Source organism: Agelaius tricolor, unplaced genomic scaffold, assembly GCF_023055355.1.
Source record: "Agelaius tricolor isolate 1412-34295 unplaced genomic scaffold, bAgeTri1.0.p SCAF_7, whole genome shotgun sequence".
NCBI lineage: Eukaryota > Metazoa > Chordata > Aves > Passeriformes > Icteridae > Agelaius > Agelaius tricolor.
This window is the reverse complement of record NW_027269267.1, coordinates 821,925-836,488: the sequence shown is the minus strand read 5'-3', so window position 1 is coordinate 836,488 and position 14,564 is coordinate 821,925. Positions and strand designations below refer to the sequence as shown.

Sequence of the window (14,564 nt, the reverse complement as noted above, 5' to 3'; positions counted from 1 at the left end):
AGGGACCCCTGTGACACACAGGGCTGTGTTATACACACACACATCCTGCAGGGACCCCTGTGACACACAGGGCTGTGTTATACACACACACATCTCCTGCAGGGACCCCTGTGACACACAGGGCTGTGTTATACACACACACATCTCCTGCAGGGACCCCTGTCACACACAGGGCTGTGTTATACACACACATCCTGCAGGGACCCCTGTGACACACAGGGCTGTGTTATACACACACACACATCTCCTGCAGGGACCCCTGTGACACACAGGGCTGTGTTATACACACACACATCCTGCAGGGACCCCTGTGACACACAGGGCTGTGTTATACACACACACATCTCCTGCAGGGACCCCTGTGACACACACAGGGCTGTGTTATACACACACATCTCCTGCAGGGACCCCTGTGACACACAGGGCTGTGTCACACACACATCTCCTGCAGGGACCCCTGTGACACACAGGGCTGTGTTATACACACACACATCTCCTCCAGGGACCCCTGTGACACACAGGGCTGTGTTATACACACACACATCCTGCAGGGACCCCTGTGACACACAGGGCTGTGTCACACACACATCTCCTGCAGGGACCCCTGTAACACACATGGCTGTGTTATACACACACACATCTCCTGCAGGGACCCCTGTGACACACAGGGCTGTGTTATACACACACATCTCCTGCAGGGACCCCTGTGACACACAGGGCTGTGTCACACACACACCTCCTGCAGGGACCCCTGTGACACAGCACTTCACAACCTCCCAGCCACGTGCTGAGTTTGAGATCAGAGCCCTCTGCCAAGAGTTCAGTGTGGAGAGGTCAAGGACTCAAGGACTGTCATCCCACAGGGCTTGTGTTTCATGGCTTTTGGCCAGAATATTTTCCTTTAAAAAGAAAGTCTTTATTTTCTCTTCCTGTAAATGTTTGTCTTTCTATTCCTGACCTAAGTTACTAATCATTAACACTGTTGTTAATATTATTAATTAACTGTTAGTGGAGGGGACAGCCAGGGCAGGCTCAGCTTGGCCAGCAGCAGCAATTTGCCCATGGCAAGGGAGCTCAGGCCTTGGCAGGGGCTGCCCAGGGAGCTTTGCAGTGCCCAGCCCTGCAGGTGTCCCCTGCAGGTGGCATTGAGTGCTCTGGGCTGGGGACAAGGTGCCCATGGGGCACAGCTGGCACTGCATGGGCTGGCAGGGCTGGGCCAGCACCAGGGATTTGGGGGTTCTGTGTTTCATTTATTAAAATCAGAATTAAACATTTTGTAAGTGCCTGTTTGAACATTTCCTCAAATTCAGCCTTGTCTCCCTGCCCTCAGTTTTGGGTAATTCCAGGCCAGGTTCAATATTCAGTGAGATTCAGATCATTTCCATGACTGGCAGAGAATGTCTGGGCTCTCTGGGGGTGTCACACAGGCAGTGCTTGGACAAGATCATAACACAAAGGAGGGACACAAGCAATCCCACATCATTCACTGAGGGAAAAAGGCAGAAATGAAGATGAGAGCTGTGCTGGCTGCAGTTTCCCTCTCTCACCTTTGTGCCTGGTTCTGTTTTGTTTTCCCTGCCCCTGTCTGTGCTGCAGGAGTCCCAGCAGATGCTGGGCAGGCTGATTCCAGAGAAGCAGCTGCTCAATGACCAGCTCAAGCAGGTCCAGCAGAACAGTTTGCACAGTGAGTAGATCTTGGGGCAGGCCTGAGCTGGGCCAGGGCACATTCCCTCTCTGGGCTCTCCCCTGGAATTGCTCTTTGTGTGTTGCAAGGTGCAGATGGGGAGATGTTGCTTTCTGTGACCTGAACAGAAGAAAATACTGACTTGACCATGTGTTCCAACCCAGGGGATTCCCTGCTCACCATCAAAAGAGCCTTGGAAGCCAAGGAACTGGCACGGCAACAGCTCCGGGAGCAGCTGGATGAGGTGGAGAAAGAAACCAGATCTAAACTGCAGGAAATTGATATTTTCAATAATCAGCTGAAGGTAACCCAGGCCTCCTGAAGCCTTTCTGAATGTTCAGTTAATTCTTTTCTAACCTGACTGTGGGGGAAAAAATGAACTGAAATGATTAAGAATGTCCAGTTTGGGGAGCATTCTCAACCTGTCTGTTGAGGATTTGATTTAATTTTTATTTCATTTAAGAAAATGCTGCTCAGCTTTCAAACTCAGGGTTTGACTCAATTTAATCTGCAGAGTCTCTTCAGGAGGAGATTTGAGCCCTGATTCCAAGTGTGTGATTGCCAAAATGAAATCAGCAATTTCTGTGCTTTTCATCCAGGAAGGGCAGGACAAGGTCAGCACATCTGCTGGAATCAGGAGTTCAAATTGAAATCTTGAATAAAAGAGACTTGATTTTCTGCTGCCACCCAGAATTGTTATCTGCTGTCTGTGTGCTCCTGCTTGTCCCTGAGTGTAGCTGCCTGTGGTTTGTGGTTTCATGCTTTACTGCTCAGTCTTTGTTAAAACTGTGATTTTTTTTTTTGTGTATTTCTGCGCTGGCAGTGTCAGGGTTCTGCAGAGAGAAGTTGGAAATCAGTCTGTAGTTACAAACTTTTAATAGCATTCATTTTTTCATAAAATATTCCAATGTTCCAGGACTTTATCTGCTGATTCCACTGGTGGGTTCTCCTGAAAGCTGACCAAAAATGCTCAATTTCCTGCAAGGTGTCCCAAATTGTATTCCAAGTATTCAGCAGGAAAATCACCGTGACAGAGAAATTAATGGAGTTGTTATGGAAGTTGATCAACTGGGATTAAACCAAACAATTTCAGATGGAAGGTGGGGGTTGAATTTAAGCAAGAAATAGCTTGTTTCAATTGGAGTTATTAATAATTATAGGAAAAATTAAAAGTCAGGTTCTGTTTTAAGGCTCATTTGAAGATGACTCTGCCAGTCTGAGACAAGGAGGATGGAAGGGGACAATCTCTGCAGAGTCAGACACAGAACAAACAAAATGGGCACAATTTATATTTCAAAAAAACCAGAATGGTCTAATGCTTGCTTAATTAATCCTTGAGGTTTAAACCTCACCTAGTTTTTCTTCATATGTGGTTTTTGGATACATCTTAGCATGTTGTGCTTCTTGGGAATTTTTTTGTAATGGAGTCATTTAAAAGTGATAAATTGAAGCAAGGGATATTCATTCTAAAATTAGTGCCTGTATTTGGTTTGACCATAAATGACCTAAACATAAATGGGAAAGAGGTGAACAGTCTTGGTATTGTGACAGCAGCAAAAAAAAAACCCAGACCAACAAACCAATCACCCAAAACTCAATCTTTTGAATATTGAAGGATTGCACTGCACAGATAACAAAGTGATGGTAATTAAAAATTGAAGTTGCCCATTAAGCACAGATTTATCAGCATGTGCCAGGAATCCAGGAATGCCTTGATTATGGTAAATGGTTGTGCAGTTTAACAGGAGAAGTAGCTTCAATCAATTGATGAGGAGTTGTGGAGACACTTTGGGAAGAGCAGATTGAGGGACTCACCTGCCAGGAGGAGCAGATCAGGGGGAGCTCTCTGTGGGGATTTCTGCCTTGCTGACTTGAGGAGGGGCACTCACAGAATCCCAGAATTGTCGGGGTGGGAAGGGACAGACCTTCAGGATCACCCAGTGCCACCCCAGCATCACCCCAAAATCTGTCCCCAGCCCAGAGCACTCAGTGCCACCTGCAGGGGACACCTGCAGGGCTGGGCACTGCAAAGCTCCCTGGGCAGCCCCTGCCAAGGCCTGAGCTCCCTTGCCATGGGCAAATTGCTGCTGCTGGCCAAGCTGAGCCTGCCCTGGCCCAGCCTGAGGCCGTTCCCTCTGCTCCTGTCCCTGTGCCCTGGGAGCAGAGCCCGACCCCCCCGGCTGTGCCCTCCTGGCAGGGACTTGTGCAGAGCCACAAGGGCCCCTGAGCCTCCTTTGCTCCAGCCCCAGCCCCTGCCCAGCTCCCTCAGGGATTCTCCAGCCCCTGCCCAGCTCCCTCAGGGATTCTGCAGCCCCTGCCCAGCTCCCTCAGGGATTCTCCAGCCCCTGCCCAGCTCCCTCAGGGATTCTCCAGCCCCTGCCCAGCTCCCTCAGGGATTCTCCAGCCCCTGCCCAGCTCCATTCCCTGCCCTGGACACGCTCCAGCCCCAGCTGTACTATGGAACTGAGCACTGGGAGCTGAATTCAGAGACTTCTCCCTTTTGTAGTTTCTCAAGATGTGCAAGGCATATTTTGGTGGGCTTGGAGGATTTTATAACTGAATTAAAAACCCTAAAAAGGCACATGGATTTTTGTGGGCTCAGCATGGAATGGATAGAGAAACCACTCAGAAGCTGCTGAGTGCAGCAGTGATTCCATGGCTGTTGTTCTTCATGGAACCATGGAATGTCCTGAGGGAAGGGACCCCCAGGGACCCCCCAGTGCCAGCCCTGCCCTGCCCAGAGCCCAGCAAGCCCAGCCTGGGCATCCCTGGCAGCGCTGGCCAAAGGCTCCTGGAGCTGTGGCAGCCTTGGGGCCGTGCCCATTCCCTGGGCAGCCTGGGCACTGCCAGCACCCTCTGGGGAATTTTGTGCCCAAGGCCAGGGAAGGCTTTCCTGGAATCCTGGATTTACTGGGAGTTGTGTGAAGTGGGAGTTCTCCACCCACAGAGAACACACTTAGGTGATCACATCACTCCAAACCAGGTCATTATGAACTCCCATAATATTTATTATATATATCACATATATCACATGCCATCTCATATCAGTGATCACATCACTCCAAACCAGGTCCTTATGAACTCCCATATTTCTCACATACCATTACCTAAAAAAATCAAAAATCTGCAACAACTTTTAGGAACCACCACTGGAAAAGTGACTGACATTGACAATAGGTAGAAATTGGCTTGTAAATAATATTAAATTCATAATTTCCCTAAATAGCAGAAGAAGTTGTTGTGCTCTCAGTTCCTGCCTGTGTCCTGTGGTGCCATCTCTGTGATTATCCATTATCCAGGCAGCTGGATAATGCTCCCAGTGAAATGAGACATTTTTCAAATTGTGTCTCAACAATTCCACCACATCTGAGCTCTAAATATGATAAAGGTTTCTTGTAAATTGAGGTATAATAGGTCAAGATGGGAAAGATGGAACTCTTCCTTTTAAAAATACACATTTATCAAACAAATAAATTACAAACTCTGATTTAATCAAGTAATTTAGTTTACCAGGCAACTTTTCCAAACCACAGCAGTTACAGGATACTCTGGATTTGTCTCCATGTTTTTATGTTCTGTAATAAGTGAATACTTCATACAAGTGTTAAACTACATCATCTTTGCTGTGTGTCTTAATACCACAGGAGTGATTAGGGAGATAAATAAGATTTTTTTTTTCTGCTGAATCTTTTTGTCATCTCTCCAAAACAACTGATTTCAGTTCCTACTGATGAGTCCTTTGGAGTTGGAAATACTCATAGAATTTGGTGCATTTCCACCCACAGCTTTCAGGCTTGCAAAATGTTATTTATATTTCAAATCAGGTCGTTGGAATTGTAGTATTGGATATCTTGAGGTAGAGCCACTTGGTTTCAGGAATTGCTGGAGCTTGTTTGGCTGCTCAGGTATCCTTTCAAATGGATTTGGGGCAGGTTATGATACAAGATAACCTCTGGTGGATTGGGCTGGATTTGGCTATAAAGTGACTGAGTTTGTTACAAGGTTGAAAGTTTGGCCACTTCTTTGTGTCTTAGGGTTGAAGGGGTGAAACTTCTGTGCCCTTTAAAGATCTCAGCCTACAGATCTAATAATTGCTATTGATGCAGATATCAATGAAATGGAGCTGGTCACTTGTTGGTTTTGTGATCATGGAATGCTCTGGGTTGGAAGGACCTTAAATCCACCCCATCCCACCCTGCCCTGGCAGGGACACCTCCCACTGTCCCAGGCTGCTCCAGCCCCAGTGCCCAGCCTGGCCTTGGCACTGCCAGGATGCAGGGGCAGCCTGTGCCAGGCCCTGCCCACCCTCAGGATACAGAATTCCTCCCCAGCCTCCCTGGGTCTGAACTGACCCTCCCAGCTCCAAGGCCCTAATGCCCATTTCCTGTGCCATGGAAGAATCCAGAATTCCTTGCTGCTGCTCCTGCCCAGCAGCACACAGGGGCTGAGTTCATGTTTGTGACATGGCTGTGCTGAGGATCCCCTCCCAGTGCCTGGCAGAAGCAGAGGCCCCCAGGGGCTGAGCTGTCCCAGTGCTGTCCGTGTGTCCTGTGGCTGTCAGTGCTGTGTGTCAGTGTCAGCAGGGCACTCCTGCTCCCAACCCTCTTTACATCTCAGCATTTCTTTCTTCCAGTCAGTGGCAGTGGAAGAGGCAATGCTGCAGTGCCTGGCTCTCCTCCTGGGCTGCATCCAGCACTTACACTCCTTCCCCAAGGTCTCCATGGCCTGCTCAGGCAGGACCCAGCTCTCTCTGAGCCTCCTCCAGTTATGTGCTTCACTTTCCCTAAGCAGATGAGTGTGCAGTGTTTCACTGAGTCAGTGTTTGCCCAGGGGTGCCAGCACCAAACCAAAACCAGACAGAAGAGTTTGGCATTAGATTTTGATCTAATCCCTATGCTTGTGTCAGGAGTGTGCTTTGAATTGCAACTTGGGCACAGTTCTAGTGAGTTACTTTTGTTTATCTGGAACTTCAAGAGTTTAAGTAAATTGCCTGTTTTGGTCATGATGTACAGAATTTTTAAAAAGCAAACATTTGGATGGGAACTATCCCTACACATCACTGTAATCTGTGATTCCAGGTAAGAGAGGGGTGGCAGCTCCCTTCCTTTGCCCAACACCCCCCAGGATGGGTGAAGGGATGAATTGTCTGTCAAGGCCAAAGCAGAGGCTTTGGGAGCTGGGGAATGGGCAGGAAGGGGTTACAGAACTGCAGGGTCCTTTCCTCTGGCATCAAATGCTCTGCTTGTCTCGGGGGGAGAAGATCTGATGGAAACCTTGGATTGTAATCCCTGAACATCCCAAGTCCCGTTGTCTTTCTGTCAAAAAGGCACAATCTGGGCCAAAACAACTCCACTTCTTCCATGAAGGCTTTTGTAGCAAATGACTTGGCTGTAAATAGTGAATATTGAAATGCTGCAGCTCCTATTCAATAATATGAATGTAGCTGTTGGAGCAGCTCAAACCCTCCTTGCTGCACTGTTTGGATTTAAATGCCAGGGGAACATTGCTCTGCTTTTAAAGTAAGGCATTCCTGGTCCAGGAGTGAGCAAAGCCTTGGGGTGCTCTGCTGGTGTTCACAGGGGTCTCAGGACGAGGGAAGAGATGAGAGTCTTGACCCCATGGTCCAGAAGGCTGATTTATTATTTTATGAGAGATATTATATTAAAATGATGTATTAAAACTATAGAAGAAAGGATTCCATCAGAAGGCTTGAAAGGAATAGAAAGGAATGATAATAAAATCCTGTGACTGACCAGAGAGTCCAAGACAGCTGCACTGTGATTGGCCATTAATTAAAAACAACCACATGGGAGCAATCCCAGATGCACCTGTTGCATCCCACAGCAGCAGATAACCATTGGTTACATTTCATTTCTGAGGCCTCTCAGCTTCTCAGGAGAAAAGATCCTAGCAAAAGGATTTTCATGAAACACATCTGTGCCAGGTGCCTTTGGAATTGGGCCCTGGAGGGGCAGTGCCCAGCTGGGAGCTGTGCCTGTGCAGGATGAGTGTAGGCTGTGCTCAGCATGCAGCTGGAAGTGTCCTGGCTCCTGAGGTGTTAGCAGAGTTTTGTTCAGCTGTGGGAGATGCTGCCTCTTCCTCCCCCATCCTCCCATGGGCCCCAAAGGGATGTGTATGGGATTTTTCACCTCCAGAAATGCTCCATCCAGTGCCAGCACTATGAACTAGGTTTGGTTTTCTTAACACAGTTCTGTCACAGAAAAATCCTTTCACAGAGCACTGACCCAGCACATCAGCATGGCTGGGAGGGAATAGTGTGTTAAAATGTTTGTGGGAAACTTAAATAATTCTTAAAATGTCTCTTTAATTCCAGCTTCCCTGGGAACTGGTTCTCTCTTTAATGATGCTGAGCTCAGTTTTCACTGAATTAAAATTGAGGAGCATTAATGAAATAAAACTGAGACCTGGGCCACAAGGATCAGCTTCCCTTTTGAAGCTTTCACCCCTCTATCCAGTGGGTTTGAATCACTTCCATTTCTTTTTTTGTTTCTTATGCAATTTTCTCATTTGGGTCAGTGCATGAGGGATGAAAACTTCCTGTGGTTTGGAGATTGTGAATTCCTGTAAAACCATCCAAATACTTCCAGGATTAACTGTTTCAGTTGTTTCAGTCTCACCTGGACCATATTTTCATGATAAGATACCAGTTTTTGAAGTGAACTGTTTTCAGTGAAAATCCTCAGTGCTCATAGGTAAATTTTCCCTTTTTCTACTGTAATGCTGAGGAGTTCAGATGCAAAATTCCAAGTCATGCAAGGAAATTCCAGATAAAGGTTGGATTTGTGTTAATAGGTGTTAATGCAGAGAACAAATCTTGAGGAAAATATTATGGTATTATTATTATTATTTATATGTAATTTTTTCAGGCAGTTGAAGAAAAGCTGACTTATATGAATGAATACTCTCTGTACCATGACTCATCCCAAAGATATTCCTTAAGGATTTCAGTCTCCTGTGTATAAACCAGCCCTGAAGGTTCTTTAGTAAATCAGCATTAATTGGCAAATGAAACTGATTAAGAGCTGCTGTTGTGAGAGCTCAGAGGGCAGATTTGTGTATGGAATTCAATACATGGATTCCATAAACCAACAAACAAAACAGAAGTGTCTGTTCAGATTAAGCTTTGTCCATTTTTCAGAGTCCCATTTGAAGGATTTCTGGTTTCCTAATCCTTTAATGGAGAAAAATAGAAAAACAGTAGGTGGTTTATAGACCCTGGGAATGAACCTGAATTATCTGCATTTGGCAGGAGTGTGACTGTGAGAGATCCCCAAGCTCTGCCAGGTGCTGTCCCCTCACAGGGAACTCTTTGGGACCATCAGTTCTGATTCACAGAGTGGATTTTTACACCTGTTTGTCCTTTTTTAATCCAGGAGCTGAGAGAAATCCATAACAAACAGCAGCTCCAGAAGCAGAAGAGCTTGGAAGCTGAGAGGTTGAAACAGAAGGAGCAGGAAAGGAAGACAGTGGAGCTGGAAAAGCAAAAAGAAGCTCAGAGGTAACAAACTGCTTTAGTGGGGCCCTAAATGTAACAGCTCCCCTGGCATCTCCTGGAAAACATTCCTGATTCCTGTCTGCCCAAACCTCCCAGGGGTGCAGATGAGGTTTGTGTCCTCTAGTGCCACCCCTAATGTTGGGAAGTGGATTGGTTGGACAGCAGCAGCAATTTGCCCATGGCAAGGGAGCTCAGGCCTTGGCAGGGGCTGCCCAGGGAGCTTTGCAGTGCCCAGCCCTGCAGGTGTCCCCTGCAGGTGGCACTGAGTGCTCTGGGCTGGGGACAAGGTGCCCATGGGGCACAGCTGGCACTGCATGGGCTGGCAGGGCTGGGCCAGCCCCAGGGATCCTGGAATTCCATGGATTAGGTTCTCCCTCCCACTGGTTTTGGTCAGGAATTGACACTGTCCTTGGACAGGGTCTGTTGTGTGCAGCACACCCAGTCTGGGAGGAGCAGCTGCTTCTCTGGCTTTGGGCTCTGATTGTGAAGGAATTCCAGGGCTGGAATAGGCCATGGAACAGACTGGAGAACACTGGGCATCCTCCACATCTTCAGAGCTGTCTTTACTGGGGCAAATTGTTTCCAGCAGAGAATATTTATTCATTTCTTGGTATCCTGTCCTCTGGTGGAGGGGAAGGACTTGTTAACTCTGGCATTTGGGAATGGCAAATATTCCCAGTAATTCTCTGGAATGCTGTGTAAAACTTGCAGATAGCTCTCCTCCTTGCCCTCAGCATGAGGTTAAGGATGGCCAGGTGTCTGATTCCTGCTTTTCTCCTTCTGCTTTGCCTGGGTTTGGAATTTTACCTTGGGTTGGATCCTCAAGGTCCCTTCCAAGCCAAACCACGCCCTGAGTTTGTGATTTCTGGGAATCAATCCCAGTGTGAGGAGATGCTGGGGAGTGATTGATAAGTCACCAAAATAAAGTTAGGGCATGGAAAAGCCCTACAGAGGACTCTTGGTACTGGAGATAACCCAAAAGCTTTGATGGCTTTGGTGTGAGTGGCTTTGTTGTCCCCACTGTCCCCCAGGCGGATCCAGGACCGGGACAAACCGCGGGGACAGGCAGAGGATGAACCACAGTGGCAAAAAAAAATCCAGGAAGATGACAAGCAAAAAAGGGAAGAAGTACCCAAGAAGAAGGACAGTGAGGATAAGGGGAAGCAGGAGATGCAGGAGAAGCTGAATAAACTCTTCCAGCCCCACCAGGAGCCCAGCAAACCCGGCCAGGCCCCGTGGTCCAACGCAGGTAGGGTCCAGCAGCAGGGAGTGCTCTGGCACAGCTCAGTTCTCATTTCACATAGAACAAGGTGGAGGTCAGGGCTGGATTGGGAGTCTTGTTAAAGTAAATAATGCATGAATTGAGCTCCAGGCTCCAAAATGGTTCTGTTAGGCAGCACTGTTCTTCCCCAGAGGCTGGTGTTCAGCAGAGGGGACAGCACAGCTCTGAGACTGCAGGGCAAGGCAAGGGGATCTCAGCTGCAAAGGCCTGGATGCAAGATGCCAAAGCTGTTTCTGTAGTTGTTCTTTTGGTGTGGGATACATGCTTTTTCACAGTAGGGACAGTATGTTTTTCAATAATATGTTGTTTAGCCACCCTTTTCCTTTCCTGCCTTCCTGTGCTTACTGGACCAATGAGCTGAAATCCAAGGTTTAATTCCCCTTTTCTGCCTCCACAAATTCACTTTCAGCTGAGAGCTTTTTCCCTGCGTTGTATCCTGGTTTTTGCCTGTAGTGGGAATCCTGCTTCCCTCTTAGGTGGCTTGGATACACACAAGAACTGTTTGGGAATGTAAAAGTGCTCTAAATATTTGTCCAAAGGATTGCATCACTTTTATAACTAAATTCTGCCCAGAGCAGCTGTGGACTCCGAGTTCCTGGCAGTGCCCAAGGCCAGGCTGGACCCTGGGGCTGGGAGCACCTGGGACAGTGGGAGGTGTCCCTGCCATGGCAGGGGTGGCACTGGGTGGGCTTTCAGGTCCCTCCCAACCCAGGCCATTCTGTGTTTCTAAGATTTCCCTTGGTTTTTAGAGGAGAAAATAATAAATAATTGTATTTAAATAATCAATTTTTATGTTTCCCTTGTGTAAAAAGGGGGTAAGGTTGTTCTGCAGACCCTGCAGGTTTGGTGACTCTTGTCTCCATTTCCACCCCATTTTCCAAGTGTTTAAAAATCAGGTGGTTTGATTTCTTCTCTCTGTATCTGTGTGTTTCCTTTGCTCAGAGAAAGCTCCTCTAACCATTTCTGCTCAGGAGGATGTAAAAATAGTGTATTATAGAGCTCTGTATCCTTTTGAATCCAGAAGCCACGACGAGATCACCATCCAGCCTGGAGACATTGTCATGGTAAGCAGGGATTGGGATATTCCTTGGGAAATATCAGCCTTCAGCTTCTGCCAGGGCTGCCTTCAGTTTTCTGTGGCAAGAGAGAAAACTGCAAATCCCAAAAATCTGGTTGCAGGTGTGTTGGTAGAGAATAATTTCAGATTTTTCAGGGATGTGTCAGTGGATTGTGTCAAACTCTGAAGCAAGGTTTGCTTTTGGCTCTCTAAGTTTTAATTCCCTGGTTAATGGCTGCAGGGATTAAGTGGATATTAATACTAATTAATCATTAGTATGTTCTTAACATGCAGAATGAAAATTCCTGGGGGAATTCTTAAATGTTGTTCACTGGGGGAAGTGTATTCCCTACAGTGTCCTACCCAGCAAAATTGATTTTAAGAGCTTTTACATTTGGAGTTTGGATTTTGGAAAAAATACACTTTGTAGAGTCCTCTAAATTGTAATTATCATTATTTAAAAAGAAAAACAACAACTGTTCTGGGATATGGAACCTTTTGGGGTTGGTTTGGCTTTTTACTTATTGGGTGTTTGTGGCCTTGGAATGTGTTCCTGGAAAATCCAAAGTGAATCCTGTCCCTGCTGGGGACTCTGATGAGGATACCACAGGCTGGAAAGCTGCAGGAAATGGTGTTGGAGAGGAGACTCTGGAGGCTGTTGGGAAATGCCAGGATGCCTGGTTTTCCTGGGAAATAGGGGCTGGCCTGGATTTACAGGTCATTCTCTGGGCAACAGTGATCGCTGTTAGGCAGACCTGCTGGGAAAATAACAATTTTCCCAAAAGTTGTGATTTAAGGAAGCATTTTGTACATTTTTATATACAGATTTGCAGAGAAAATAACATTTTTTCCTCAAAACATGTGGTTCTATGCAGTTCTGCACATATTTATCCCTGTTCTTGCAGGGAAAATAACATTTTCCCTCGAATGTGTGATTCTAAGGAGCATTGAAATAATTTCTGAATAGAGATTTGCAGGGAAATAACATTTTTCCCAAAATACACAATTCTACACTGAATAGTTTTAAAGGAGAGATTTGCAGGGAAATAACATTTTCACCCGAAATACACAATTCTACACTGAATAGTTTTAAAGGAGAGATTTGCAGGGAAATATCATTTTCCCCCAAATACACAATTCTAAAGAGCACTGAAATAATTTTAAAAGAAAGATTTGCAGGGAAATATCATTTTTCCCAAAATACACAATTCTAAAGAGCACTGAAATAATTTTAAAAGAGAGATTTGCATGGAAATAAGATTTTCCCCCAGAATCTGTGATTCTAAGGAGCACTACACATATTTTCAATAGAGACTCTGAGACCATCTCAGTCTGGTTGCTTATGGACTCAGTGTTAACCCCTTCAGCCCCTGCAGGGTCACTCCTCTCTGTTGCCTTTATTGAGGTGATGTTGGCCAGGATCCCAGCAGGTTCCTGGGGGCTCTGCTGCCCTGCAGGGAGGGTTAAAGGGCTGCCCTGGCAGTGCTCAGGGCTGAGCTGTGCTCTAACCATGCCTTGGAGCTCCTCAGGTACTTCAGACACCCTGGAGCAGAGTTGGCTTTTGATGCTGCGTTTGGCTCCTCCTCAGCCCCCCTGTGCTTGTCCTGTGCTTCCAAAGGCGCCCGTGGTACCTTTCCCTGGAAAGCAGCAATTTGCAGCTCAGGGTGGAGGGGAGGCTGCCTGCTGGCATCAGTGCAGCTGCACTCCAGCTGTGCCACCACATCCCTGCTCCTTGGATAACTGTCCTCACACAAATGGAGCTTTCCCACCCTGGAACTCAAAGCCTGACCCATTTGGGAGCAGGCACAAGGTGCCACAAGAGCCCAGGGCTGGATCCCAGGGCTGGGCTGGGGTCTGACCCTGGGCTGGGATTCCTGGGCTGGAATACCTGGGCTGAGATCCTGGGTTGGGATTCCTGGGCTGGGGATCCTGGGCTGGGATTCCTGGGCTGGGATTCCTGGGTTGGAATTCCTGAGATGGGATTCCTGGGCTAGGATTTCTGGGTTGGAATTCCTGGGCTGGGATTCCTGGGTTGGAATTCCTGGGCTGGGATTCCTGGGCTGGGATTCCTGGGTTGGAATACCTGGGCTGGGATCATTGCAGGGATCCTGGACTAGGATTCCTGGGCTGGAATTCCTGGGCTGGGATTCCTGGGCTGGGATTCCTGGGCTGGGATTCTTGGGCTGGAATTCCTGGGTTGGAATTCCTGGGCTGGGATTCCTGGGCTGGGATCTGATCCTGGCTGGGATCTTGTCTTGCCTGGAATCCCAGCCTGGAATGGGGTTGCAGATCTCATTCTGTCACGGGAGCTGGGCCTTTTCCAGAGCCTGGGAATGATCTTTCCAAGGGGATAAACCCCAGCCCTGAGCCCTGGCTGAGGGCACCAGGGAGAGGGAGGAGGAGGAGGAGGAGGAGGATGAGGAGGATTTCTGCAGGAAGGAAAAGGCTTTGCCAGTCTGGGGAGGGCTCTGCTCTGCCCTGCTGCTGGGAAAAGCCTGTGGCACCCTGGATCTGGTGCCATGGATTCCACAATTATTCTGGCTTCTTAATTCTCTTATCCTTTCAATTACTTTATCCTTTCAATGTACTTTAAATTTCTTCCACTGTAAGTTGAGATTGATGTTAACCCTGGCTATAGCTCAACCAAGCTTTTGTGTGGGAACAGATATTCTTCCCTGAAAAATCTGCCATGAATTCTAATGACAGTTTCTCATCGGTTTTCTTAGTTGTTGATTGTTGGAGTTGGATTCAATCTTGTTTGTGATCCACAGAATTAAGTAGTTGTCAGCTGTGGCTCTGAAGTACAGTTGAATAAATAAAAACAACCTCCCACACACTGTAATTCACTATTCAGGTGTGCATTTAAAGTCTGGTTGTATTTTGGAAAAAATAATCTGGGATTGTTGTGGGACGTGTGGGTGGGAGGTATAAAAATTAAAGGAAATTGAAACAAAATAGGTTAAAAAAGATTCAAAGGAATTTATTTAAAATTTCAGTACAGTACTGCAAAACCAGATGTGATTTG

General features: G+C 47.1%; 1 protein-coding gene across 4 annotated transcripts in view; it reads left to right on the top strand.

Annotated features, from left to right (window-relative positions):
• The window catches only part of ITSN1 (intersectin 1), a 114,999-nt gene that overhangs the window by 56,238 nt on the left and 44,197 nt on the right, over positions 1-14,564 (top strand). For all 4 annotated transcript variants that reach the window (XM_071430053.1, XM_071430051.1, XM_071430050.1 and 1 more), the window contains 5 exons: positions 1,597-1,684; positions 1,849-1,988; positions 9,079-9,203; positions 10,232-10,449; positions 11,425-11,546. In XM_071430053.1, the coding sequence (XP_071286154.1) occupies positions 1,597-1,684; positions 1,849-1,988; positions 9,079-9,203; positions 10,232-10,449; positions 11,425-11,546 (693 nt within the window). The remainder of the gene's footprint in view (positions 1-1,596; positions 1,685-1,848; positions 1,989-9,078; positions 9,204-10,231; positions 10,450-11,424; positions 11,547-14,564) is intronic.